Source organism: Falco punctatus (genome assembly GCF_963210335.1).
Source record: "Falco punctatus genome assembly, chromosome: 14".
In the NCBI taxonomy this organism is placed as follows: Eukaryota; Metazoa; Chordata; class Aves; order Falconiformes; family Falconidae; genus Falco; species Falco punctatus.
In genome coordinates this window covers 22,446,451-22,472,450 of record NC_137594.1, presented here as the reverse complement: position 1 = coordinate 22,472,450, position 26,000 = coordinate 22,446,451, and the positions used below count along the sequence as shown (strand labels likewise).

The following is a 26,000-nucleotide window of genomic DNA, read 5'->3' as shown; positions in this document are numbered from 1 at the left end:
CATTACGTGGTGCAAGGACCACAGTGCTTGCCGTGCACAGTCCCTAATGCAGTGGTACTGCAAGGGACAGGAGCAAACAACAGGAATCACTCTCTCTGGCATCAGTCAGGGCGAAGCTGTTGACATCTATATAGCTGCAGTGGCCATCTGCCAAATACAACACCTCAGGCATCTTTCACATGCTGCAGGACCTCTGGGGGGCATGGGACTCTAAGAGGAGAGTATTTCCCTAGACAAAGGGGTCAGGCAGCTGTTCTGGCTGCTTGTTTTGTGGGGATGAACAACTCTTTTCTGCTTTGGTGACAATGTCACCCCCCACTTCCACCTCTTTCCTTCAGCAAAGCCACACACATATGGTCTCCTACCTGCATTGTTGTGCGGTCCACCTCCTTTCAGCTGTCAAGTGCAAATGTGGCTTCTGCTCCATACCTCAATGAAGAACTGATCTGCTAATGGCAGTATTTCAGCACATAGTGACACCCCAACGCGTGGTGCATGTCAATACACAGTTGCCTCACTCAGTGCAGAAGCCTAGGGATGATAACAACAGAGCAGAATGCAGCTATGAAAGGGTCACAGATCTAGAAGCTGACTCTGGAATCAAAGGCAGAGACGTGGAGCTTTTCACCTCTAGCAACCTTAACTCAAACCAGCAGTGACCACAAAGTTTGGGCATTTGAGGATTCACTACTGATGTGATGAAAACGCAGGATTGAGACTTATACCCTAAGATGCAAGCGAAGGCAAGCTTTACAGGATCACTTCAAGGGAATCACAGCTTTCCTGCTGTCACTGCCCAACTTGAACTAGTCTTCTACGTCAGCCTGCTCCTCTTAGCCCCTCCGTGGACATTGATGCAGCAGCTTGCTCAAGTCAGGCAGTAAGTCTCAGACTCCTGTGTGTGGTGTGGGAAAAATTCCCCCAGCTACTGTAACAGCTGAGTTTATGTGGGGTGGGGATGGGACAGCGGCCAACCTACTCCAGCAAAAAAACAGCAACACCGTTGAGTGGAAGCATCCTGTTGGGTAGAATAATTTAATTTGCTAATGAGGCTGGTGCCCACAGCAGCATTCCCTAGTAGCTGCCATTTTTTGAACACATTCCCTGCCCAGCCACAACCAGGGAGGAAAGACAGGGGAGTCATGCTGGAGAGCCCACCTAATGTTCAACCCTCACCCATCAGACATGCTCTCCTCCACACCAACCATTCAAATCTACAGTAAAATAAGCCACAGGCCTTCAGGTTTTTTATTTTTACTGTCTTCTTGACCTGGCCAAAGAGGAAAGCGGGAGACACCTATGGAGCCAAGGGAAGAATTCAAAACAGAAGTGGAAGACAGAAGGATGCTCTGATGGAAAGAGTCAAGACTTTCCCATCTGAGCAGGGACAACTCCTAATTCATCAGAAAGTTATGCTTGTGGTGGGGTGACCTCACAGCACAGCCATGCCCCTCCCTGGGGAACGTTGCATGGAAAGAACATCACCTCCCCACATCGCTGCTGGGCATGGAATGCACCTAGAAGCTGAAGACAACAAAGGTTGGAGCACTGAAGGTAAAATTCCTCAAGACATTTGTCCTTCTCATGTGTAAGAGGATACCCCTTTACCCCATAATCCAGCACCACTCTCTGCCCTCTCCATACTGCCTCTTCAAACAACCTTGCACGTTTTGAGACTGAGGCAAATTCAGCAAAGGGATGTGATAGGAGTGCTGCAGATGGGTGGAAGGGACCTCATCAGCCTCTTCTGTTCCTGTGCTCTGAAAGCCAAGCAGATAACCGATAAGAGCACAGCTGGTGATACTGTATGCTCTTTAACGAACCTCTCACTCTTCAGATCAAAACCATGTCAAGGTTGGTTATTATGCAGTTTCAGCATACACCGTTGTACTACAGTATCACTAGAAGAAATACTTTATCCAGGGTTCCTATTCCAGATCAAGCTTTCAGGATGCATTACATAAAAAGTGAGGCAGCTTTAGGATCCATCAAAACATGGGTTGCAAAACCCCCAGTTTGCAAAAATTCTCTTAATGCCTGTCATTCACTATTCTAACCAGAACAACAAAAAAGTTCCTGGTGAAATGCCAAGAAATTTGGGCTTAACCAGGTGCTTTCTCCTCAGGCTAAAAATGATGCGAAAACCTGAAATTCTGAACCTTCTTGGAAAGGAGTCTGCAAGTTTTCATTCCAAATGTTTTAGCATTTTTTATATATATGGATATATTTATAATATAAATGTTATATAAAATATAACATTTTATAAAATGTATAAATAGTAGGAATGTTACATAACACCTTGTCTTATCAATTATATAAATAAAGAATGTTAACAGTAACAAATGCATTAAAATAAAAGAAACAATGTTTCAATTAACTGCAAAGCTTAAAGGAAAACGTTCAAACATCTCAAATTTAAGCAAAAGGCAAAATAACAGGGCTTCCTGCAAAACAAACTTCATGTCCCAGTAGGCTAATGGGTCAACTTTTAGGAACTTTCACTTTACTTTTCTCCAGCCAAAACCAGAAATCCCCTGACTTTATTCCCCTGATGACCAAGAGTGAAGTCGTTCACATATAAATAACTCCGACCTTAATGCTAATGAAGACTGAAAGCCATTCAGGCAAAGAGTAGACTCACATGAATTAAGGACTCATATTCAAGAACAAAACAACACTGAAAAGTTGGATGAATGCTCAGGCAATAGTGCACAGCACAGCGGCTACAGGTCTGCTAAATAAGACCATCAGAAATAACGGGCAGCAACCTACAGTAAAATGCCTCTGAGCTCAAAAGCAAGCACAAAAAACTGCCAAGAAGAGCCAGAAAACTTTTAGGCCTTGCCCTAACCCTTCAAATGCAGAAACATCATTAAAACACATCGCAAAAATAGACCTCCCCTGCCCAACTTGGTTTTCACACCGCTCCCAGCCAGGGAAAACAAAAATGAAAGGTGAAGCTCCCTGTTGCAAATCTACCAACTTCTTGAATAATGGGACAATCACATGCTCCTTACATGAAAGCCCAGAAACAGAGCGGCAGCACCAAAAACAAGGGGGGGCGTCACAAAACTGAGGAACTGGGGGACAACATCCACGGTGTTGATTTCTTTGCTTGCCAACCCCATGTTCTCCCGAGGCACACAGCCCTCCTGTGCCTTAGGGACCAGCTGAACAAAAGACAGTGCAAACTGAAAGTGAAGACAGCCAGGAATTCCCCAACTGCAACTGACCAACGGCAAACACACCCGATCAGAACAACTGATGAGTGCTACACTACTCTAAAATCTATAGCTAAAAGATAATTTAGGTGAAGCTTTTGGGGAGTGGTCCAAAGAAACGGGACCTGGAAGCAAACACCCCCTGTGGAGTAAACTCCGATTGGGTTGCTGTTAATGGTCTTGCAACTAGAATATTTTTATTTATATGCATATATCTGATGATTCTGGCACATGGGGAAATATTTATTTAGCCTAATCACACCTAAGTGAAAAAAGCAACCTGTCTCTCCTTTGGAGCGGGGAAAAGGTTTGAGTAAGAATGCAGCAGATGTAAACAATTTGAGGAAAAATCCCAGGTTTTTAGATAGAACTGTGCATGCAGCGATCTCCAGGTAAGGTGCAACAAGCAAACATTACTAGGATTTCTCCAGATGGCTGGAAGCTACACTGGGAAGCTGGATGTGGTCTGTCTCTGAGTCCCAGGCAAGTCAAGCTGGCACACAGTGCCGTTTCATGACCTGTTTACCAGAAAAAACCCACGAAACAATAAATAACCAGGTCTGGGCAGAGACGCGTGCCATGGGGGTCTCGCCTGCAGCGCGATGGGCGGGTGGGAGCAGCTGGGGAGGCAACAGGCTGCGCCTGCTGCCCCGGCCCATCGCACCTCCCTCCCCGCCAGGCCAGCGGCTGCCGCAGCGTGGCCCTCGCAACCCCTCCGCGGCCAAACTCCCGCCCGAGAGCCCCCAGCATCCCCCGGCCGGCGGCCGCGCATCGCCCCGGGCAGCACCGGCCGCGGTGCCGCCAGCACGGTCCCCTCGTGGGGGCCGCCGAGGCGCCGCGCAGCCCCGTGCCCCGCCTGCAGCGGCACTCACCCGGCCGGCCGGCCGCTCCAGCGCGCTGCCATAGCGCGGCTCAGCCCGCGCCGCCGCGAAACCGAAACCGGCCGGCGGCGACGCCTTGCCGGGAAAGCACGTGGGGCGGCGGCGGTGCCCGCTCTGCGCCGGGCGGGCCGGGCTGCGCCGCCATCGTGCGGCGGGGGCTGGCGGCGAGGCGCGGGCCGTGGGGGCGGCGGGGGGTCACCGCCGCTTCCCGGCCGCTGGCCCCTTGGGCACAGCCCCCGCGCAGGGGCAGCCTGTCACCCCCCAGGGTCCGCAGCAACCACCTTCCCCCTGGCAGGGCAAGGCGGCCCCGAGGCAGCTCTGCCATCCCTCCTTAATTAACGCTCATCCCTCTAGCGGGACGCCAGCGCCCGCGGTGTCCGCGGGCATCGCCGTGCAGAGAGGGAGGTGTCACCTCAGTGAGGGGTATGGGCAATGCCCCAAGTCGGTACCGGGAGCCAGCGAGGGGAGCGGGGCAGAACGGGGGGGAACGCTGCCCACTGCACCTGGGCTTCCTCCAGGCCACTGTAGCCACCCCACGGCACGCACCTTTCCCATCTGTAATGGACACAACCAGCTGAGACCCAGCAAGATAAACCTTCCCTGGCTGCCGTGGAGCAACCTGCAAACCCAGCCCACCGCACACACCCCGTCCTTCTCCCCCCGCTGGGCACCATGGCCACTGAAGAGACGTTAACCCAGCAGCTGGGACAGGCTGGTGGCCTCAGGTGCTGAGCGGGATAGGGGACAGCATCCATGGCAATGCAGAGCCACAAACCACGTGAAGAGACAAATTAAAAAAAGGGAAGCATGAATCGGTACAGGAAAATAACTGAGCCACTTCAGAGAAATTACTGCACTGAAGTAGGAAGGAACAGGAACCTGCTGTCTGACCAGACACACTTTCTCTTACAATCGTTTTGGCATCCTTATCATTGTTATTGCTTTTCTCAAGTTTGCTTCCACAGTCTCAACAACACTGGCATAACAATTTGCTTACAGCTCTACACAGAGTCTACAGGCTCTGTAAAGAAAGCAGCCAGAGCACAAGACCACTCCATTATTGGACTGCACTGCAAATTCACGTCCCATTTACCTTCTTCAGCCATACCCCTGTCATGTAGCATAACTTGTTCTGAGCTTACTTGAAGCTTGGTAACATCATTTGGGTTGCTGAAGTCTGTTAACATCAGGGGTCTCTTGGCCAATGGCAGAAACAAAACCCAGATCGGCACAAAAGGTTCTACGCTTCCAAAACATAAGAACAGAGATGCCAAAAAAGTAGGCAAAGCCCATTTCTGCCATCTCCATGAGTGCTAACCCAGAGCCCATGCACTTCAGGAGTCTAACCCTTACTCCTAAGCACACAAGTCCTTTAAAGATCCTGGAAAAAGTAGCATGCGTAGAGGTGCGGACTTCAGGATCTTCACAGAAGAAAGGCTCTGCACAAGTGCAATTGCATGGAGACTGGAGCATTTCTCAGGAAAAGAAAATTAAACCGAAGCATATTTAAATCAGCTGATCTTTTAATGGGTTCACATACAACCTTTCTGTTTGTAAACGAGTTCCTATGCTCCTTTATGAAGGGATCAGCTCTATAATCTCTTCTCAAGAAAATCAAGCAGCAAATGATTTGGGAAGCTAAAGTCAAGTTGTACAATTACATATCCCTAAAAAAAGGAGAAGAGAAAAAAGTATTATATTAGTTTATCCACACTCCCAAGAAGGGCTTTGAGAGCCAGGTATTTCTGAACTGCTTACCTTTCTTGTGATGATCTCAGGATTTTTGATCTCAAATAGATTAAGCCCTTTGCTGTTCATCAGTGAAGTCAAAGCTGTTCCGATCTCTATGGAATCAGTAAACCCATCCAGTTACAGATACAGCCATCCTGGCTTGCTGCTCGTCATGTACTGCAGCCTTTTGTCTGCCTTTTGCCAAAAGCTAATTGTGCCTCAACACCCCATGACCTTTGGCCTGATGGAAAACTCTCTTTTCCTTTGTCCCAGCCATTTACAAAGGCTTCCCCATTCCCCAAGTGAATCCAGCAGAAACTTGCATCAGTAACGTAGTGTCCCCCCCAACCCCCCTCCAGCTGTCAGGGTTATTGATGTATCTTGTCAGTGTTTAACTTTAGGACATCTGATCTTAGATACTTTATGGAGTGGGTTGGCACTTCCCCAAAGGGAAAACTCACTTGAAATCACTTCTGGGATCCCAACAACTGAGATCATTGTGTGCAGGAAGTTTCTTATGGATGGGTCATTCTGAAAGCCAGAAAATTCATACAAAAAGGATTTAAAGACAACATTAACCACAAACGGCCTAGAGAATACTTTCTTAGGACTTACCCCACTTGGATCAGCTGTGCATTTAAAGACTTTAAAGTCTATCCTGAAGGGAAGGAAAAAACTCATTAAGGGCTGGAGAGATCCTCTTTTTGTTCAGACATAAGCTAAAAGAGGCAGTGAAACCCACAAGAGACCACAGTACCAACCTGGAGTCCAAAGGGTGCAAAATGAGTTTCTTTTCCGTGTAGGCAGCTTGAACGGTGACTGTGATTTCCTGCACAGAGATGAACAGCACGGTTGAGATGTAGCTCATCTTGCCTTATAGCATGGAGTTGCATTTGGACATTCTGGTTTATTTTCTATGACCCGGAGTTCAACATTCTGCTGGCTTTACCTCCAGGTATTACTAGAGAAGGTCAGCATTTTCCTTCTCCATTTCCATGCAACTAATTCCCCCCTGATGCCCACAGCCTCAGCCTGTGGGGCTCTAGACTGGCTCATCCACAGGACTGATGCTTTTGCCACTTTGTGAACTAAATCCTGCATTAGGAAGGAAATGGTTATGTAGAGTGTTGGTTCCCAATGACCATCCATCTCACAAGGAAAGATATCAGACTGGGTGTGGAGAGACAGTCCCAGCGGTAGCCAGGGCTATCACAGGTAATGTCACCATAGTGTTTGCATTTGTAATCAAAAGAAAAAATAAAGCAGTCTCTGAATTATGGCCATTTAGGCTCATTTTCTTGCTTTTTCCTGTATGCAAACATTCACTTAAAATGGACATTTTGTGATCCAGTTGCAGGTCATAACCAGGAGACTGGCAGGCCAGAAGCGGATCACATCCTGAGAGCCACAATTTTAGAGACAATCTCTAGTTCAGGGCTTCTGCAGTCCCACTAGCAATTTGTTTCAAGGCACCTCCTGGAGCACAAAAAAGATCCCTGGTATTTCCTGGTAACACCCTGCTAAGGTGGGATACTTGCAGAGGGAAGGCATTATTCTTGATTACAGCTTAACCCTTTAAATAGTGTGGTCTACCCTCAGGCAGGGATTTGTTTTTGTGCAATGTTTAGCATCCGTAGCAGCCCATAATTACAAGGTTGGACAAACATATTGATTGTTTGGCACATTACCCACAACAGCAAGGCTGGTTTTGGTTGGGTTTTGGGTTTGAGGAGGTTTTTTTTGCCTCCTTAGATTCAGTATAAAGCACTTTGGGGTAAAATACAGTGTAAGCAGGAACTTTTGTACAGGCATACATAGAGGAAAAGGTTGTATGTTGAGCTTTGCATTCTTCAGAGCTGTATCCTCATTTCAGTAGACAGCCATCCTCTAAGTGGTGGCCAGAGCCAGAATTTGGGAATGAGAAGATTTCAAAACAAATACATTCCCATGTATTCTCTCCTACATATCCTATTCTCTCTTCATTCTCTCCTAAAATACCTCAGCTAAAGGAGTTTCACCATTCTGATACAGGTTAGTGGGGGCTCAGAGCTTTCCACTGCTTTTATCCCCCTGCATACCAGCGATGGGCTGGCCTAATAGAGGAGGCTCTGGGTCAGCACAGTCACTATCGCCTTTCCCAGGGGAATGCTGAGGGAATAGAAGGCAGTGTTAAAAGGAACGGATGCACCTTTTCCACCTCGCATGCTTTAGCCACCCACCCTTCCCAAAGGGCTCCCTGCCATTACTGTCCCTGCACACCAGAAGCAGTCCAGACTCGGGACAGAGCCTGTCCCAAGGTCTTCACAGTCAGAAGAAGCAAGAACTAACCTTCTCCATGTATAGAAGCATCAGGGACTCTTCTCCTGCAGAAAGGGTGCTGACCTCCACTGCTACCAAAGACTTCACGACTGCTCCTTCAGGCTGAAAGGAGATTTGGGGGTGGGCGACGCTCCACACCTTGGCCACAGAGTCATTGTAAGAGGTGCCTTGAAAAATCTGGTCAAGTAAAGAGGAACAGAAGAGTCAGGCTTTTCCCATACCACATTCCAATTTCATGCAAACTTGCCACACAGCTGCATCTCTTTTGTAGTCTCCAATTCCTCCTCCAGTTCACATAAGCCAAATAACCCAGCCAGGTTTCAGGGAAGCTGTGCCAGCATGGATGGTGCAGAAATCCTCCTTGCAAAGCACAAGTTTCTCCATCAGCCCCTGGTTTTCCCCATCAGGCCCACCCAAGACTCAAGCTGTTGAGGGGAGGACGAGATGTTACAGTGCAACAGAATCCATTTGAAAAATTCCTTATTTGACATAAAATGCTCTGAATAGGAGCAAAAATTACCATCTGCACTGCCTTCCGCTGAGCTTCTGTGTCTTCCATTTCAAACAGCGCCTTCAGAAACAAACCAGAAATAGATTGTAGAAAAATGAAAGACAAGGTTATGATCAGCCCCAGTGCAAGCTGAATGGGCCAGAGTGCTGACAGGTAGTTTGTGGCCAGTTCAGAGGCATGGCTGAGCTCCTCCTGAGTTCACCGCTTTTCTACTTCAGTACTCCCACAGATAATCCTGTCAATTCAGAAGACAAGTTTTCTGCCAGCTGGTGTTATTGTTCTAAGGGGTAACACTGCCTGGTAGCACATGCTCACTAAGAAGGTACTGATTTCTAACCAGGATCACATGTAATGACTGACTATAGATTTCCATCTTCTACAGAAACTAGCTCTCACCAAAAAACATTTAGAGATTTTTTTTACTCTCTCCCCAAAGTACATTGCATGAGGTAAGGAGGGAACCACCCCTGAAATCACCTGCAGCTTCTCCCCTCCGATGGTCAATACCAGGCGCTTGTCTAAGAAAGCTGCCAAAGCCAGAGCGTTGAGGTTGTGTTCAGACAGCCAGAAGTAGAGCATTCGGGACTCAGTCAGCAGCAACGGGGAGAAAACGGAGTCACTGAAGACATCAGAGTAGTTCTTGTACAGGACAAGGCCCTTCAAAGGAAAGCAGGCATGTTGGCCACAACCAGCAGTAGGGAGACAGGACCACGTGTCAATACCTGCATTTTCATTGCGAGGCGCAGACCTGGCAGGCTGGCCTCGGAGCAGAGCGCAAGGCGGGCGGCTGGGCGAAAGGCTGGCATGACCCTGCTGCAGGCTCACCTTTGGCTGCAGCACCGCACAGCAGCAAGGGAGCAGCCCCTCTCAGCCCTCCAGTGAACAGGAGCACAAAACCTTTGGTCTCTGAGCAGCCTGGGTTACTTTACCTTGTGATGTGATTCTAGGTAATTTGCTTTTATTAGAGGAGCTGATGCAAGGGAGATATCAACACTGATATCCTCATCCCGGACAAAGTTTGCTGCAGGAAGAAAACACAAAAACCTCACACCAGAAATATGACCTTAAGCAGAGCTTGCAACAGTCACTTTTAGGACTTGCTGCAGAAGATGATTGGGACACAGGGATGGGACTGGTGGGAGTGTCCCACTCCTTTGCGTGCTAGTGCTGATCCTGCTACTGCTCACTGACTCAGTTTTTCCACTGGGAAATTGAGTAATTGCTTTGAGTTTCTGCTCCTTTCTCTGGTATGTGGGACTGGGAACCATGGGAAAATCTCCAACAGGCAGATACAGATGCTGTAATATCTCAGCCCCAATACGCCAATGCATGCTCCTGTTCCTAGCTAACATCGATCCTTCTGCAGCTATCCTGTACCTCTGGTCATTACACACAATGAAGAAATACCTTATGAACTGAAACGTGCATTTCAGCCAGTGCAATCACCCTTAAAAAAAATCAGCCCAATGCAGAAAATTCAACACATAACATTGCTAAGGTTTATTTTGCTGTTTTCTGAGGGCTTGGGATCCCATACACATTTTCAAAGGACTTTTTTGATGGGTATGGCTACTGACCTGCTGGGGCTCAAATATTAAAATTTGCACATAAAAAAAAAAGCAGAAAATCAAGGATATTTACCGGCCAAATCATGTACAAAATCTGCTAGCATCTTGGCAAGAAAATTGATTTCGCTGCACACCTACAAGAGGAAAAGAGGGGAAGAACTGAAGGCAGGGGTTAGGATTTTGGGTTGTGGAGCAGAGCTGGCCTTGTTCTGCGGTCTGGGGGCTGTTGGTCAGAGTCTGGCACCGTCAGAGATTCCAGTGTCAGCACAGTCTCTCACCTGGTCCAAGACGGGGTTTTTTGTGGATTCTATTTATTTGTCTAATTTTTTGCAGGCACTAAAGTTATCTTGCTATTATCTTGTGGGCACATGTGAGCAGAGAAGTGCCTAGCATACAAACCGACCTTTCCTCCGTCCACAAGCAGGGGCTGATCTTACCTCACTCTTGAGAACAAGCTTCAAGGTGAAGGAGATGAAGTCTGTGAAGAGCTGCTTCAGCCAGCCTGGTCTGCGTCAGACAGGGAGCACTGTCAAGGACTGCCCAGTGGTCCCCACAGTGGGCGACACTTGGGCTGAAGCACTCAGGGACCAGCAGTGGGGCAAGCAAAGCCTGATTTTGAAGGGGGACAGACTCACTCCTTGTCTCCTTGGAGATGAAGCGTGAGTTTGTGGAAAGTCAGGTAGCAGTCTGAGGCATCAGCAGCCACTTGGTCCCTTTGGCACACTGCTCGGGATGAAAGAAGAAAAAAAAAATTGCTAATTTGCTATGGAGATGAGGAGGACAAGTGTACTTTACAGACACTGCAGACCTGGAGCAGTCAGAGTTCCCCATACCTCGTGTGTGATGTTTCCAAAAGATTCAGGACCCCGCAAAGTCAGGGCAGATGGGCTACCTTGCACCTGAACATAGGGTTTCTGCTCAACAACTCCTGCTGAGCTAGTCTACTGGGCACCTTTCTTCACACTTCATTTGGATACTTGCCAGTTTTGCTAGCTCCTGTCATCAAGGACAGTGTTGTCCCCTAACATCACCCAGGAGAACCTGGGCAGTATGTGCAACCGACACACCGGAGCGGGGAGGGAATTAAGTCATATTGCAAAGAGTTTGGAAGCTGCAATATACTGTCATTGAGAGCTTCATGCCGCTCTCCCTCTGGGACCTTACCAGGAAAATGTGTTTTGAGGCAGGACATTTATTTTGGGGCATGTGTGATATTCCACATTCCTCTCATCCTTTATGGGAAGCAGAGGGGTGTAGTTTGCCTCTGCCCCTTTCTAATCCAAGTCCATTGACCTACCCAAGGAAGAGGCTTCACTTCCCAGAGCACACCTTGGGCCTTGATCTGGAGACAGCTGAAAAAGTGGACTAAAAGGAAGTTCAAATGTCCTGCACCAAAGCCCTCATTTTGGCTCACTCTTTCGAAACATCCCCATGTTTTTTTCAAATCATCCTGAACAGCAGGACATGAAAAGCTGGTCCCAAAGAGAGTCCAGAAGGCCAGACCATTCTTCACTTGCTGCTGGTGTAGATCAGCATTTGCTGACAAGACTTATACCAGCCTCCTCTGCTTGATCCTTTAAAACCATGAGGTCTTCAAGGGCCACATTACGTGCCGCCCTGGGCACACTGGGTAGGAGAGACCCACCTCCAGGTGCCATCCTACCCCCACAGAGGTGAGCAGGGCCAGCCCCACCTCACTGCCCCCCTGCTCTGGAGGAAGCACACACACGGAGACCCCTGCAGCTAGCAATCCCCAGCTGTTACTTACTCAGTTTAATGTTTATCTGGAGGTCAATGGAGGACTCTATTTCAAAATCAACTGAATGAAAAAGCTGCAAACTGTAATGGCAGAAGAGAGGACACTTAGCAACCTGTGCTGCGAGCAGCTTCTTCCTGACCACACATGAGCCACGGGGTGGGTTTTATAACACCTCTCACATCAGTCCTTGCACTGTGGTGTGCCAAACCCCAGCGTGCAGCAGCCCACCTCAAGTACTCTGACTTTAAATCATTCCAAACCATTGCCTCAGCAGCGCTTTGGTGAACAGGAGCATTAAGCATCTTTTTTCCCCCCAGTCAGAGATTATGGGGCAGCAAAGGAGAGGGAAGAAGTCAACTTGTATGCTCTGGCCATCTCGTCATGCAAGGGGCAACGGTGGGGATGGAAAGGCAGAAAGCAAGGTGAGAGTAGCAGTAACAGGGCTAAGCAGTGCTGCTAGCGTATGAAATGTTGTTCTGCTTCGGCTGTAAGCAATGCTGCCGTTACTGAAGAGCCAAAGGACCACAGCCCCTCCACATCTAATCCTGCCGTGGGCCAGCCCTGTCTTTCGGCAGCAGCCAGCCCCCAGGTACTTACAACCAGGCCCCAGCGTAGCCGTAGGTCAGGGTCCCTTTGAAGGAGGCACTCACGTTTTTAATGGCAACGTGAATGGCATCGTTCTCCTTGAGCTCCACCTCACTCTGCTCTATGGACAAGTCATTGACCTGGATGCTAGAAACAACAGAAACCCAGTTTGTCCCCAACCCCGGGGCTGTTTTCTGTGACCAGGCAAGACAGGTTTGCTCCTGAGGACATGGGGTCTCCAAGGGGCGCGTGCCAACTCCAGACACAGGAGTTTTACAGGTCACAGGGGCCACACACAAGGACAACAGTGCTTTTGCTCAGCCTCAGTGCACTGCTCCTTCCTTGCAATGTCTGGATACAAGGCAGGGGCAATGCTTATACAGGAAACAGAGCAACGTGCTGCAGAAACGGCCCCGTTTTGTCGCAGTGCTCTGTGCCACAGCAGGAAATACATCCTGCATTTGCACCATTGCATTTGTTGTCCTCAAATAAGAATCAGCAACTTGTTTGCCAAAGCGTGACCAAGTGACATCCTGCTGACGAGGGTGGCTATGGCAGCCATGGCCAAGTCCCCTCTGCTGCTCAACGTTCCATGGGCACCATCTGTCGGTGACGGGCCCCAGGAGCTCCAGCCTGCAGGGGCAGACACCCCCCCCCCCCAACCCTGCTGTCAGAGATACGCTCAACGTGGTGCACCGCTGGCTGCCCAGAAAGCTGGAAAAACTCTTAAATAATAGATCAGCAGCCTAAACCTTCACGGGCAAGTAGCCTGCATGACATAGGTCAGAATGCATCTGCCCCAGCCCAGACCTTTGCTTTCACCAGGAACCGCTGGATCAAAGCTCCCTCGGAGGCCAGTTTCCATTCCCCTCTATCAGCCCATACCTCCCCTGGCCCAAAGACACAGAGATACTCACTTGGTCAACCCATAAGCCACCTTGCCAAGGAGCCGCATGGACCTTTCCCCAGTGATATTTGGGAATTTGGCATTTCTGAATGCAGCTTGGATGACCTGTGCTGTTTCCTGGTTCACTGTCAGTGGAAGAAAAGGACAAAGATACCAAACTGCAAAGTTAGTCTGTCTCCTGGCTGCAAAGCTGGGTCTGCACCCTGGATTAAAGCACTACAGAAGAGCTTTATCCATTAGATTTTCATATCCATAGATATCCATAGAGCATTTCCATTAGATTATCATATCCATAGATATCCATAGAGCATTTCCATTAGATTTTCATATCCATAGATATCCATAGAGTATTTCCATTAGATTATCATATCCATAGATATCCATAGAGCATTTCCATTAGATTAAGGAAGCACTAGAAGTAGCTTCAGTATAAATTAAGAAATAAAAATTCTTTAACAGCTGATGGCAGCTGGGGACAGCAGCGTGCGTGGCTCAATGGTCACCAGCAGGACTGGCTCCAGGGAACTGAGCCTAGCTGTCACACACCTCACCTGCACCTTCGGGACAGATTTTGGAAAGGCCAAGGCCACTGTTGGCTTTACCCCACTGCTTTCCTCTGCTGCTGCTTGCTTGTATTGCAGTCAGCTGTTGGGTCTCCAAAGGAAAACTGAGATTCAAGTTTCTGAACCCATTTTCCAAATGTTATCCAACCCGTTCCAGCCTCAGCCTCAGGCACAAGCTTGCACAGGATTTTTTTCTTCCAGAAATACCCTCTGTCATTTTGGCCCAGCATCCTCTGCATGTACCGCTGTCAGAGGGGAATGGGACAGAGCTGTTCCCAGCCTTTGCAGAAGCACTAGTTATTCTTCCCCCACCTGCAAAGCCCCCAAATCCTTGCAAATACACCCACAGCAGCAGAGAACTCTGATTTTTCCCCTTCTGCACACCAACCCCAAGAGATGAGATTGCAGCAAGGTGAGACATCAAACACATTTGCTCTATTTCTTCCATCACACCAGCCCCCAGTGAGGAACACTGATGAAAGTTTGGGCTAAGGAGAGGGGTTGGGGACCACTTCCTAGCTCCTTTAAGAAGTTGTGCCTATTTAGTTCAGAAGCCCATGCTTTAACTCGTGCTCCCAGGCAGGTGTTAATGCATCTTACTAGATAAACAGTTTCCACAGGAGCTGGGGAAGCAAGAAACCCCCTCACTTGGTTGTTCTACCAATACTTTCTCCTGGTGAAGAGGGGGGAAATGCAGCCCCGTACAGCAGATACTTACACAGCAATGCCGCAGGCTTGGTCATCCTGCAGACAATCCCTGTGACACTGTAAGGAAAGGGACCAAACTCACAGGCTGCTGATGTGTGGACAAGCACTAGCAAGATCCCAAAGGTCTCCAGCTTCATCCTGCCAGCACAAAGCATCTTCATCCAGAGTGGAGAGTGCCAAGACGACTGACTGATTCCTGACTGTGACAGAGGCTGCTTTCATACCTCCAAGCAGAGCTCATTCGAAGCAGGACATGACCTGCTTCCTCTGGTTATCAAAACTCATCATACATTTCCTAATCTTCCCATAGTTTCCTTAACATTCTTCAAGTCACACGCTGCCTTCCTCCCACAGCAGGCACTTGGGCTGCAGGACTTTGTGCCTCTGCCAACACCGCTTTAACTCAGGACATGCACACATCAAGGCAGGTGAAGAAAGCTGGGGGGAGATGGAGATGGGATAAAGTAAAGGGAGCAGCCTTGCACTCTGTCTCCAGCCAGTTCATCATTTTCTCTTCACACAGAAATATTCCATATTTCACATTCCTGCAGTAATTTCCAAGCAAAGTCCTGTTCAGAAGGTACCTATGTTAATAACTGCTCCCCTTTCCACTGATTTTAGGCACATCACAGGGAAACTGAGGCATGTTCCTGGAAAGGGGGCCCTTCCTGCTACCCCTGGAAAGCTCCCTGACCACGGGGCTGGGATGCTGTCTGCATCCTGGCTGGATTTGTGGGCCACCTTTGGTTTGTCACCTTCCAGATGGGGAAGGACCCACTAAGCTGGAGCTCTTCATGCTGCTATTTGGGAAAAACTAAAACCCCATTCCACTCCTTGTGCACACCTGCCCTGCATGCCACCATCCCCCCCCACCCCTGTTGTGGTGCTGGGGCCCATGCCAAAACAAGCTCCAGGACAAAACAGTGAGGTTATTTCAGCAGTGAGGCTCACAGCAGCTCCAGTGAACCATTTTGCCAGCAAAGACTGATGCAGAAGGAAAGGCAAGATCTTGGCAATGCCGCAGGAGCCCCCGAGTGAGAAAAGGTGCCAGCTTGCCCCCCCTCCCCAGCAGATGCCTTGCCCTCCCTGCACCAGGTGAGCACATTTCCTCCAGGAAGCCCCCGCCGTCCAGCGGCCCCCACCCTGCTGTGCTGTTTTCTTCCTGAGTTGAGAAAGTGAATGGCCTTGGGTACCCCATGGGAGGCACTCACGGTCACTGACCCGCTGAGGGAAACTGAGCATCTGCAGGTTTCCTACAGACTTCTCCAGGCAAACAGCACAGCGGCCCAGGACAGGCTGCCTGCTGCAAGCCATTACTATGTTATAAAGGGACAATTAAATGTTAGAAGAATATAGAGACAGCAGGCGTCTGACCAACATAGCACCCACATGGCAGCCCAATCCCATCATCTCAGCTGCCCAGGCACGCTGGCCGCCCTGGCTAGGAGGCCTCTTTACAGGGCAGCTCCGAAGGGTATAGATGCATTACAGAAGGATTTAAATTCAAGAGGCTTTAACCTTGTAACAGCTCTGGTACCTGTCCTTCAGCTCAGGGCTGTCACACACACAGCCCTCCGCAGCAGCTCACAAGATAGTGGTGCAGTGACCAAGACCCTGGATGAGGGAGTCCTGCAGCTGGGGGGGGGGGGGGTACCCCAGGCATCACAGCACTGAAATGGGCAGTCGGACAGTTCTGCTGTGTGTAATGTGAGCACATCTGCCTGCATCCTCAGCACAGCTTCCAGCAGAGGAACACACTCCCAGTTACTGCAGGGGGCAAACTCAGGAGCATCGTGTATACTTAAAGTTTTGCTGGGACAGATCTGGAGGAGACACTGCAGGGAAGCAGCCTCACTGAGGCTGGCATCAGTTGCTGTAAATGAAAGCGGAGCAGGACCCAGGAGACCACAGTCACCCCTTTGCCCAGGGCAGCAATTCCTACCAGCACGAAGGAAAGGGCAGGCAAGAGCATTTTGGTACAGGGGTATTTGCCACTGGTATCCCAGGGTAGATAAGGGCAGAAAGACCAAGAACCCAGACCCAATGTGCTGGTCCTGGTTAATCTTTGTGCTGCATTGACCCAAACATTTACGGGCACGGGCCCCAGCCCCATCACCACTTCAGAGGCTGCTGCTGGCAGACCTGAGCTGAGAGCAAGGGAGGACAGGGGACTGCCGGGCGTTGACCTCCACTGAGAACAGGAAAGCTGGAAACTTTCTGCCTACAATAGCAAAAGCACACGGAATGTGAAGATGCTGCAAGCATCCCTGCCCTGGAGTAACCAGGCAGAGGCCAGAGTAGCAGTGACCCAGTAGCCCAACCTCCTCCCAGTGCTAGGTCATGCTAGCAGGAGGCAGGTCAGATTTAAAATCCCAAAGAAAGGCTAAATTTGGTTAACAGGAGGCAGAGAGCAGGCTTTAAAACCCAAAGAAATGTTAATGCCCAAGCTGCTATGTAGTGCTTGCAAAGGGGGTGCTGGAAGATGTTTTGATAAATATTTGCTGTGTAAAGCTTTACGAGGGCTCTGCACGTACACATGTGCTCACCACCTTGCCGGCGACTGTCCTGTAACTGGGGTTGTTTTTCTCCACGCTATCCAGAGCGGAGGTACACCACAGTGCCATTAATCTTTGTGCTGCATTGACCCAAACATTCAGTGTTACCCTGCAGCTGCTTCCTGAGATAGCCTTCCAGGTAGCCTGGCTGCGCTCCATTCCGTCAGCAGGATGGGCTCCAGCACCACCTTCGGCACTCACACAGCCGGTCAGCCCCAGGATGGCAGAAGGGTGAGCCCAAAGCCAGCTGTTCCCATCCTGCAGCGACCCCAGTGCTCAGCAGCACAACGCCCTGCTCAGCCCCACACATCCAGCACCAGCCCTTGGAGCCCACCACCACATGCCTTGTGTTGTCCCACATTGTGCTGTCAAGCCCCACCAGCAGGAATCTGGGCTTGAAGAGAGACTCAGCTTCCAAGAGGTCGTTTCTTACAGTTAAAAATTATGACCATGACAGGCTTGGGTGTTAGGCAGCAAATAAAATCATAAACCCCAGTTTGTGAAATGCAGGATTTCAACAGGCTGTCACTTTGGAGGTAAACCACCCACAAGGTTTTTTTTTGAACAATGAAGTTCCACATGGTTTTCCACAGAACTCTCCTGTAACCAACCCAACTTCTCCTCTTCCCTACATCCCCCCTAACAGCCTCCCAAAACCAGCTGGCGCACAGACCACCCTAGGCCAGCTGAGGCTGCCAAGGGCAGCTGGGTCAAAGCCTGGAAGAGCAGCCAGCTGTGTTCCTGCAGCAGCAATCCTGCGCTGCCAAATCTAGACTGAAAAAGCAGCAAATACAACTTTCAGTGCTAATATAAGAAATCTGGGTTGTTCTGCAGCACAGGCTGCCAAGCAGACAAGACATGGGCCTAGAAGCAGCATCTCCCAACGCTTGCCCAACCCTTCTCAGCAGCTGTGCTTGCATGAGGAGGACAAACTAGCAGCAGAATCACACAGCCTGAAGCACCAGCCAAGACACACCTGGCTTCCTAAATCCACACCCTCAAGGCACTTGGTTCTCTGAAACTTCTGCCCCAGCACAGAGTCATGTTATTCCCCGAAAACATCTCTGGGATTCCCATGCTGAAGCTCTGGAAGTTTCAAGGCTCTTTCCCGATGTCTAACCTGAATTCCCTCAGCCAGTTTAAGGCCCACACTCTCAGTCTCACCAACAGCTGGTACAGGCTGTATCCCCTTCCTTGGCATCACTATGTATGTTCACATTGCCCTCCCTCTATGGTGAGCTGCCTCGGTTCCTTCCACTGCTCCCACTCCGCAGTCACTGCCCCTCGCTCCTGGGCTGCCTCAGGCAAAGCTGAGTGGGGGCCACACCATGCTCCCAGCCCCCCACCCCCCCAGGCAGGCTCAGAGCCCCAGCCAGGCGCTGCTCGTGCTCCCAGGCACAGCACCAGCAGCTGCCCCTGCAGAATTACATGGCGTTTACCCTCCTGCTTGCCCAGTGTCCTCTGCTACGGTCACAGCTTCCCCCCATCCCAAAGGCAGAGCTGCACATCTCACTAAGCCATTAAGGAAACGTTCTCTAAGGCCCAGGGGCCTCACCACATCTCTCCAGTGGCATTAACTACACTTTGTTTAAAATTAGCTGAAAAACCAATCTGCCCACTTGTGGGAGTAGCAAAAGCCTCAATACAACAGATGTTCTGCTGTCTCCAGTGACTTCTCAAATGAGAGATTTCACAAGAAATCCAGCACCCTGTGCTTGCTCCTAAACCAGACCAAGGCACTATTTCTGGCTGCCAAGAAATACCCTCTCCTCCAGAGAGGGACACAAGCACATCTGTTGATGCAGGCACTTTGCTGAGACAGTGGACTGATCATTAGGTACACAACCTGGGAAATCCACCATCCACAAAAAGTGCTGAACACAGGCAGACTTGCCACTAGCAAGGCAAGAGGGGACACTAGCTCCAAGAACATCCTCAAAAGCTTACGCAGAATACCTGAAGTAAGAAAACTCACCTCCTCTCAAATTACTTAATTCCACATATTTAAAGACTTCATTACTAAATTTTTACCACTGCCCTACTCATCTTCCCCAAAACTGAAGATGTGGCACAAACTACTTGGCAAGAAGCTTGAAAAGGAAGCTTGTTCAAAGCCAAAGAGCACATCACTAAGATTAAATTTGCTACTTCAACTAACACCAGCAATGTCTTACATCAGCCTGATCTGACGTGGCAAGAGCAAACATTACCAGTTATGCTGTTACAACCAAATTGTACCAGTTCATGTATGTTAGCCTTGACTAGACACTCCTAAACAAACAGTTCTGCCAGCTTCAGGTAGCTTTGAGGGAAAGCATTTCAAGTTTCACAAGTGGCTGTTGTTCTTAAGAGAACACATTTCAAGCCACTTCAAATCCTAAGCCAAGACAAAGCATCGCAATGCCACCAGGAGTCACACGCTGAGCTTAAGGGGTCAAACTCCAAACCTTCCAGATTCCTGCATCAGGATGCCCATGTCCTTCATGCCAGCAGCTTTCAGTGAGCAAACACAAGCTACAAGCTATCCAAGGCGCTTTAAATTCTGAAGGTTGCTGAAAAATATGGTTAGTCAGAGAGATGAGTTTAAGGTTCTGCAACCACCTTTTTCCCCCCATACACCAATTAATTCATTTTCCAATAAAAACAAAGTGAGAGCACACCCTGTGCTTTGCACAAGTAGTATTCTGATTGCTGTACATACACAAGTATGGATATCAATGCTTGCAAATTTTATTGGAGTCGAAGCCCTTAACCATATCAGAAATTAAAAGTAAAACAAAGTAATACAAGAGTTGCTCTGGAGCAAGAATGCATGAAAGTTGAATACAGGCATTAGACTGCTTTACCTTTGCATCCAAAAGCAGTGAAGTTCACATCTTGCATAAATTCTTGCTAGACCTGAACATAATTTCTCCCATCATTTAGCAGGGGGGAAAAAATTAAGCCTCATTTAAACTCTCCCAAGTTTGGCAACATGAATTTTAGCCTGGAACTCCACCTAGGCAACTGCTTAGAGAGGTCACTGTCTTACAGTCCTCCACAAGTAAATTGCACTATAGATCCTTCACAGGAAAGTATTTACACAGAAAATGTAAGCTATTGTTGAAGCAACTTAACAATAGGTCTTTCCTAAAAATTTGCTAATGCATATCTAGCATTTTGTTGAGATCCTACACTCAGTGTAATTTAAATAGCATTTCAAACATTCCAACAGGAATCACATTAAGAGAAGCAAGTTGCTGCTTCTGCACATTTTTGCACACCTGCTTAGAGCCTGTGCATTTAGTGCACAAGTTTATAATGCCAGACCTCTACATAGGTTCCTAATAAACACTACAGAACAAAGTTCTTTGGAATGAGAGCAAGCATCTTGTCTCTAGGCTTTAGTGACTTAAGGCTTCTTGCAGCTTTATTTGCTTGGTCAGTGAAAGCCAGAGGAAGTACCATCTGCTTTCACTCCTCATTTGGAACTAGTAATGATGTGCTTGGATAGACTAAGCCCATTGCAGTTTCAGACCAGCAGACTGGTGACAAGTCAGTTGTGGGTCACTCCAGGCCCTTCTGGAAGGAGGGATGCAAAGAAAGTCTTGAAAAAAACCCATGCTGTGCTCATGAATGATGGGTTAGTCTGCTGCAGTTCTTGAACTTGTCCCTCATCAGGAGATGCCTCAGATTCATCTGCTCTGCCTGCATTTTCCCCCTGTCAACATATAGGATATTTGGTAAATGAGGTCATTTCACAAACGCATTAGAAGAATCAGGTGTCAAACTGTATTACTACCCAGATGTAACTGTCAGACTACAAAAAGCTTGCAAGTATCTCCAGACAACAGTCAAAATAAAAAAAACACAAGCTAACCACTAGTACTAGCGGTTAACTCATGCTGTGTGTCCAAGAACACTGTTCAGGACAAACATGAAGCACCAGGACAGGTGAACTAGGTATGCATTTACAACTGATTACTTTTTACTGACATCAACTATAAGTGTCAGCTTGAAACACAAGCCTCTGATTGCTTATATACTCAAATCCTACCACTGAGGTGCTATCTAAACCCTGTGCAGTTACAGATCTGCCCAGCCTGTGACCGACCATTCTCCATTGCAGCATCCAAAAAGTAACTTCAGCCTGAAATATTTTGTAGGAGAGGAATTAGCTACACCAAAGGAGGACTCAGGCTGGCAATTATTCCCCCATGGAAAATAGTTTAACAAAAAGCCTTTCCTATTACACGTAATTAGTAAACTGGAAGTAAAACTTTCATGCTCATGGTTTAAAAAAATAGCAATACCTGTAAGTTATTGTTCTGGTCCTGGTTAATAGCAGCTTGAGGAGGAACATTGCCTGGGAAGGGCTCAACTGGTCTTCGCCTAAATGGAAGCCATCCAACATGGTGCCTGGGGAAAGCAGGAAGATTTTTATTAATACTGCTTAAACATTACTCCTCCCTGTTACCACTGCAGTTCCAGTAACATCTGAGAGCTCAGAGCTGCAGACAGCAAGTTCGGCATATTAAGGTCTCTTCCTGCCCTGAACCAGTAAGTACTTTCAAAGCCTGTTAGCAGCAAACCACAACATAGGAGGGGAAGACTGAGCATCTGCTCACTCAAAATAAGCAGAACTACATCCAGGTTGCATCTGGCATGCTGCCAGAGGTACCAAGAGCCTGCTTGTCTGCCACGTTATGTACGCCCCAGCATAACTTCCCTGTACCAGCCCCAAAAAAGGGGCCCAACAAAGAACAGGTAAAAACAGGTCACATACACCTTCCTAGTTCTGTGCTTCTACAGCACCTGCACCTCCTAACACCCTACGGGTCTGTCTGCTCTACGCTGTCAAGGTGCTGGGGCCTTAGACAACTACTTAGGTTTCAAGCAGAAAAAGCCAGCAACACCAGAATCATTAGTACAAGAACCAGTAAGATCACCCACTACCACTCATTCATGTAATTTGGTCTAGGCACAAGGCTATATTATTAGCTAAATACCAAGTTATAACAGGATAGAGTGGCTCACCCTTTCCAGGTACAAGAGCCTGAAGTTCAGCTGTCAGAAAGCTGGCTGCAGTACAGCACTCCGTACTTCAGCAAAACATTTCAAATACAATAGTAAATATTAGTACCATACTTACAGATACATCAGAACAGTGCCACTCATGACCAGAAGGAATCTGCTGACACTGGAGTAGAAATAGATAATGTTGACAAAAACATAGAACAGTGTTGCTGAGTAGAGCCAGTCCAACCAATCTCGGTTGCCACCCTCCTCCTCCTCCATGAGGGGTCCCCCTTGGGCGTTCATCTGCAAGTTCTGGTTGGCCGCTGCATTAACCTGGGCAGCAACATTCTGGTTTCCAGGCTGATTCTGTGCAGGAAATGGGTCTGGGAGAGGAGCTGGTGGAGTCACTGGTGCCACTGGGATCTCCTGAGAACGTTGTGTGTGGGATGGGTCAGCAGATGCAGCAGTAGAAGCCAAGCTGAAACCAGAGAACAAAGTACAGAATAAGGCTAGTCAAGTTCTTCCACACTTAACAGATGGACAAATTTTCAGTGCCTAAGTATAGAATCAGATCACATGCAAGCATAAAGCATCAAGTTTAGAGGCTACAGAAGTGTTAAGAACAAGTTTCAGTTCTACCCACAACACCAGTTGTATAGCGACTTCAGCAAGTCAAACCAGGCAGCTTCCACTTCGCTAATAATTTCAATACTCTGTAAAAAATAAAGGTCTTCAGAGTAATCGAGAAGGCTTCTGAGGCTCTGTCACCGATTTCAGTCAGTGCTCTATGCACTGCTTTAAGCAGCCAAAAAAGTGGTGAAGAGCTAAGGCTCAGCAGCAGGATTACATTTAACTCTACAGACACCTGCCCTTCAAATCAAGAGATCTGCAATTTGCAAAAATCAAAACCACTGGCTTACGCAGTAAGCCAAGCACCACATGAGTTAGAGGTACATTCCCACACCATCCAGTGTAAGTTACAATGAGTCTTCCAACCACTATCAAAAGAGGAAGAATTGCCAGAAGCTCTGTATTTCATTGTATTACAGTTTCTACCTCCTACTGGTATCTCTAGACAGAAAACTTACTATTGCATGTAATATTGTCTTGCATAAATCTGCTGAAGCCAGGACATCTGAAGCATGCTGTAGGTTGTGTAAGATGAGAAGCCAGGAGTCATGCTTTGGAAGGGATGCCGAGATGTTTCCAGCCTTGGTTAAAAAGTTTGAACACATTCGTTAGAAACAGTGGACAGACAGCAAGTCATATATTACAGGAGAATGTAAATAGCTCCTGCCACTTTGTGCATACAAATGCAAAATTAATTCTTCCTTCCAGTATATTAAAGAAATCTCTTTATTCACACAAAGGGAAGATTTTAAACTGTCAGAACAGTGCATTTTCCTTTAGCTTCTTCCATGTCCACTAAAGCTTTTCATATATAAACTCATCATCTTTGGCCCATATTGGGTCTACTTAAAAGACTACATGAACTGGCATTCATCACAAAGCCAACATTTTAAAAATCTCAGTGAGGTATGTAAAAGTTGTATTTACCCATTATTGGCTTCTGCTGACGACTGGCCACCAGAAGAGTACGTTGGGTTTTCACTGTTTGGGGAATATACAGATGGTTCTTGTCTAGCTTCTGATAACAACTTTGGCTGATCAGCTTTAATCTAGGGACAGCAATGCAATTAGTGAGGTTTATTCAGGACACTGAACAAGCCTTACGCAAAAAGATTACACCACACAGAATAAGCTCCTATTTTATAAGTGCTACACAGTTCATGCCCTTTGCCCTGCACAGTACCTCTAGACACTGACACTGCTCTTGGGCACCATGCCACAGCCACCTCCACTATTTTAAAGCTCCATAAAAAGTGACTGGCATGTAAAACTAACTTGGTGTTACTCTTCACTTTCACCAGACCTACACCTGTATTTATTACTTTGTATGCATGTAATCAAGTCCCATCTGCTTATAAAAGTGTAATTGGAAGAAACAGATGGAACTGCACTCAAGACAGTTTGACTTTAGCTATGGTTAAGCATACACAAACTGCCATACACAGAACTCAAGAGCTGTTCTGTGATGATACATCTGTATAATACCCAGACCAAAGCTGGCTCACATCTAGCAGCCACCAGACATCAGTAGGATATGCTCAAATTGCCTATAATGGGCAACATAAACACCTCTAGACACATTAGCACATCCACTTGAAAGTAAAAACTGGTTTTAGCCGTTTGCCCTTAGGACCTGTAAGTACTCAGTTCAAGCACCACAGCTCAGCTTTGGCTTCCTCTTTACAAGCACAGTTATTAATGAGAGCAATTATAGTGTCTTCAGCTAACAGCCTTCTTCCTGCCCCACATCTGATAGACAGGTCAGAACCACTTCCACTTGAGCTACTAGGTCTTCTGCCCACGAGCACAGCCTCTGTCCAAAGGAGCCTGGGACATGACAAGTCACACTATCTAACAGAACTGGATTTACCAGAAAGCATTTCAACTCCAAGCAGTGTGTTACAACTAGATTATAGGTTTGATGTTAATCTTAAGATGCCATGAGAATCTTTACTGATGAACCCATAGAGTCAATTCTTTACTCAGCTTAATGCAAATACATTCCCAAATCCCTAAACAAATTATCACAAATTAAAGCTCCCACTGCACTAGCAGGAAAATTCTGCGGTACCAGTGAAGTTTTAAAACAGCCACTGGACACTTCCTGGTTTTAGTCACTACCCCAAAATTCAAAGCAGTATGTTAACGTGGTACAGATACCTCTGCACTGGTTTCTTGCGCATTGGCAGGAGTCTTTAAGTTGTACACCAAGTGAAGAGCATGCAACTCCCCATGCTAAAAACAAAGAGAAGACATGTTAAAAAAACAAATTCACTTTTCTGGATATATTTCAGCACATGATAAAAGACTTTTGTACCTCTGGCAGCAACTCTCCGAGATAATGATGATCAAGCAGCAGCTTCCCAGCATAAATCAGCTTTTGGTCCTCTTCAGGCTTTGAAGAAAGAAAAACAAGGAACAGGATTACTTGCTCTGCCGAGCACATGCAAGCGGGAACCGACACAGGTGGCAGGCAGCCAACGGCACAGCTGGAACACTCCACGCGTTACGGCACACCGGCAGCCGTGCGCAACTAAACTCCGCTAACGAGATGAGAGCCACTGCAGCGCGAGATCACCGCCGCCGCGGTCCGACCCGGCAGCAGGCCCTAAAACACCCCCTCGGCAAAGAATGCCGCGACATGCCGGCTCTTCTAGAGTCCCGACAAAAACACCTGTGTTTCCCAGAGACAGGCCCGGAGCGCCACTAGCCCCTCCAGCACCGGCGGGAACGCCAAGCGCGCCGGCTACAGCCCGCCCGGTGACTGCTCCCGGCACCGGGACGCGGCCCGCCCACTCACCGGGGCCCCGGGCACGAGGCCGCGCAGCTCGGCCTTGAGGCGGCGCACGGTCCAGGCGGGGGCGGCGCGGAGACGCAGGTCGCGGTGCCGCTGCGTGGGGCTGCGGACAACCAGCTGCAGCGGCGGCTCCATGGCGGGACTGGCAGCCTCCGCTTGCGCGGCCGTGCCCTTTTATAGGCGCGCCCCGCCCTGCCGCAGGGCCGCGGTGGCTGCGGCCGGTTGGTCGCGGCGGGGGAGGGGGCGGGGACTTCTACGTAGACCAAT

The 26,000-nt window shown here is 48.4% G+C and overlaps 3 protein-coding genes across 6 annotated transcripts in view; all 3 read right to left on the bottom strand.

The window, feature by feature from the left end:
• The window catches only part of NLRC5 (NLR family CARD domain containing 5), a 49,982-nt gene extending 45,922 nt beyond the window's left edge, over nt 1-4,060 (bottom strand). The window contains exon 1 of one of the 3 annotated variants that reach the window (XM_080410917.1): nt 366-4,060. In XM_080410917.1, the coding sequence (XP_080267043.1) occupies nt 366-371 (6 nt within the window). In that variant the 5' untranslated portion in view covers nt 372-4,060. The remainder of the gene's footprint in view (nt 1-365) is intronic. The other 2 variants (XM_080410915.1, XM_080410916.1) reach the window with 2 other exon arrangements.
• Nucleotides 459-19,944, bottom strand: CETP (cholesteryl ester transfer protein). Of its 2 annotated transcripts, none has more exons than XM_080411003.1 (17): nt 14,764-19,944; nt 13,493-13,607; nt 12,588-12,722; nt 12,000-12,070; nt 10,867-10,954; nt 10,669-10,738; nt 10,305-10,365; nt 9,593-9,684; nt 9,141-9,320; nt 8,673-8,723; nt 8,162-8,329; nt 6,595-6,662; nt 6,449-6,491; nt 6,295-6,364; nt 5,861-5,946; nt 5,196-5,769; nt 459-531 (listed from the first exon to the last, which is right to left on the bottom strand). In XM_080411003.1, the coding sequence occupies exons 1-16, from the start codon at nt 14,912-14,914 to the stop codon at nt 5,695-5,697; spliced, it is 1,524 nt and encodes a 507-aa protein (XP_080267129.1). In that variant the 5' UTR covers nt 14,915-19,944; the 3' UTR covers nt 459-531; nt 5,196-5,694. The 2 variants fall into 2 exon arrangements, with proteins under 2 accessions (XP_080267129.1, XP_080267128.1); XM_080411002.1 differs by having other exon boundaries at nt 6,295-6,491; nt 14,764-15,191; nt 19,756-19,944.
• Nucleotides 19,945-20,016: 72 nt separating this feature from the next.
• Nucleotides 20,017-25,895, bottom strand: HERPUD1 (homocysteine inducible ER protein with ubiquitin like domain 1). The gene is made up of 8 exons (XM_080411049.1): nt 25,737-25,895; nt 25,254-25,331; nt 25,097-25,171; nt 23,864-23,985; nt 23,395-23,517; nt 22,440-22,784; nt 21,601-21,706; nt 20,017-21,008 (listed from the first exon to the last, which is right to left on the bottom strand). Exons 1-8 carry the CDS (start codon nt 25,866-25,868, stop codon nt 20,844-20,846), a joined length of 1,146 nt encoding a protein of 381 aa, XP_080267175.1. The 5' UTR covers nt 25,869-25,895; the 3' UTR covers nt 20,017-20,843.
• Nucleotides 25,896-26,000: the final 105 nt, after the last annotated feature.

Excerpts from the sequence above, each read along its gene's own strand:
- HERPUD1 (XM_080411049.1), bottom strand. The coding sequence starts at position 25,868 with ATGGAGCCGCCGCTGCAGCTGGTTGTCCGCAGCCCCACGCAGCGGCAC. Across the intron at positions 23,986-25,096 it reads CGCAAGAAACCAGTGCAGAG|ATTAAAGCTGATCAGCCAAA; the intron begins GTATCTGTACCA and ends TGCTGTCCCTAG. Across the intron at positions 22,785-23,394 it reads AGACAATATTACATGCAATA|CTTGGCTTCTACTGCTGCAT; the intron begins GTAAGTTTTCTG and ends CTCTGGTTTCAG.
- CETP (XM_080411002.1), bottom strand. The coding sequence starts at position 14,914 with ATGAAGATGCTTTGTGCTGGCAGGATGAAGCTGGAGACCTTTGGGATC. Across the intron at positions 10,366-10,668 it reads AGCTTGTTCTCAAGAGTGAG|GTGTGCAGCGAAATCAATTT; the intron begins GTAAGATCAGCC and ends TTCCTCTTGTAG. Across the intron at positions 9,685-10,304 it reads TTTTGTACATGATTTGGCCG|CAAACTTTGTCCGGGATGAG; the intron begins GTAAATATCCTT and ends TTCTTCCTGCAG.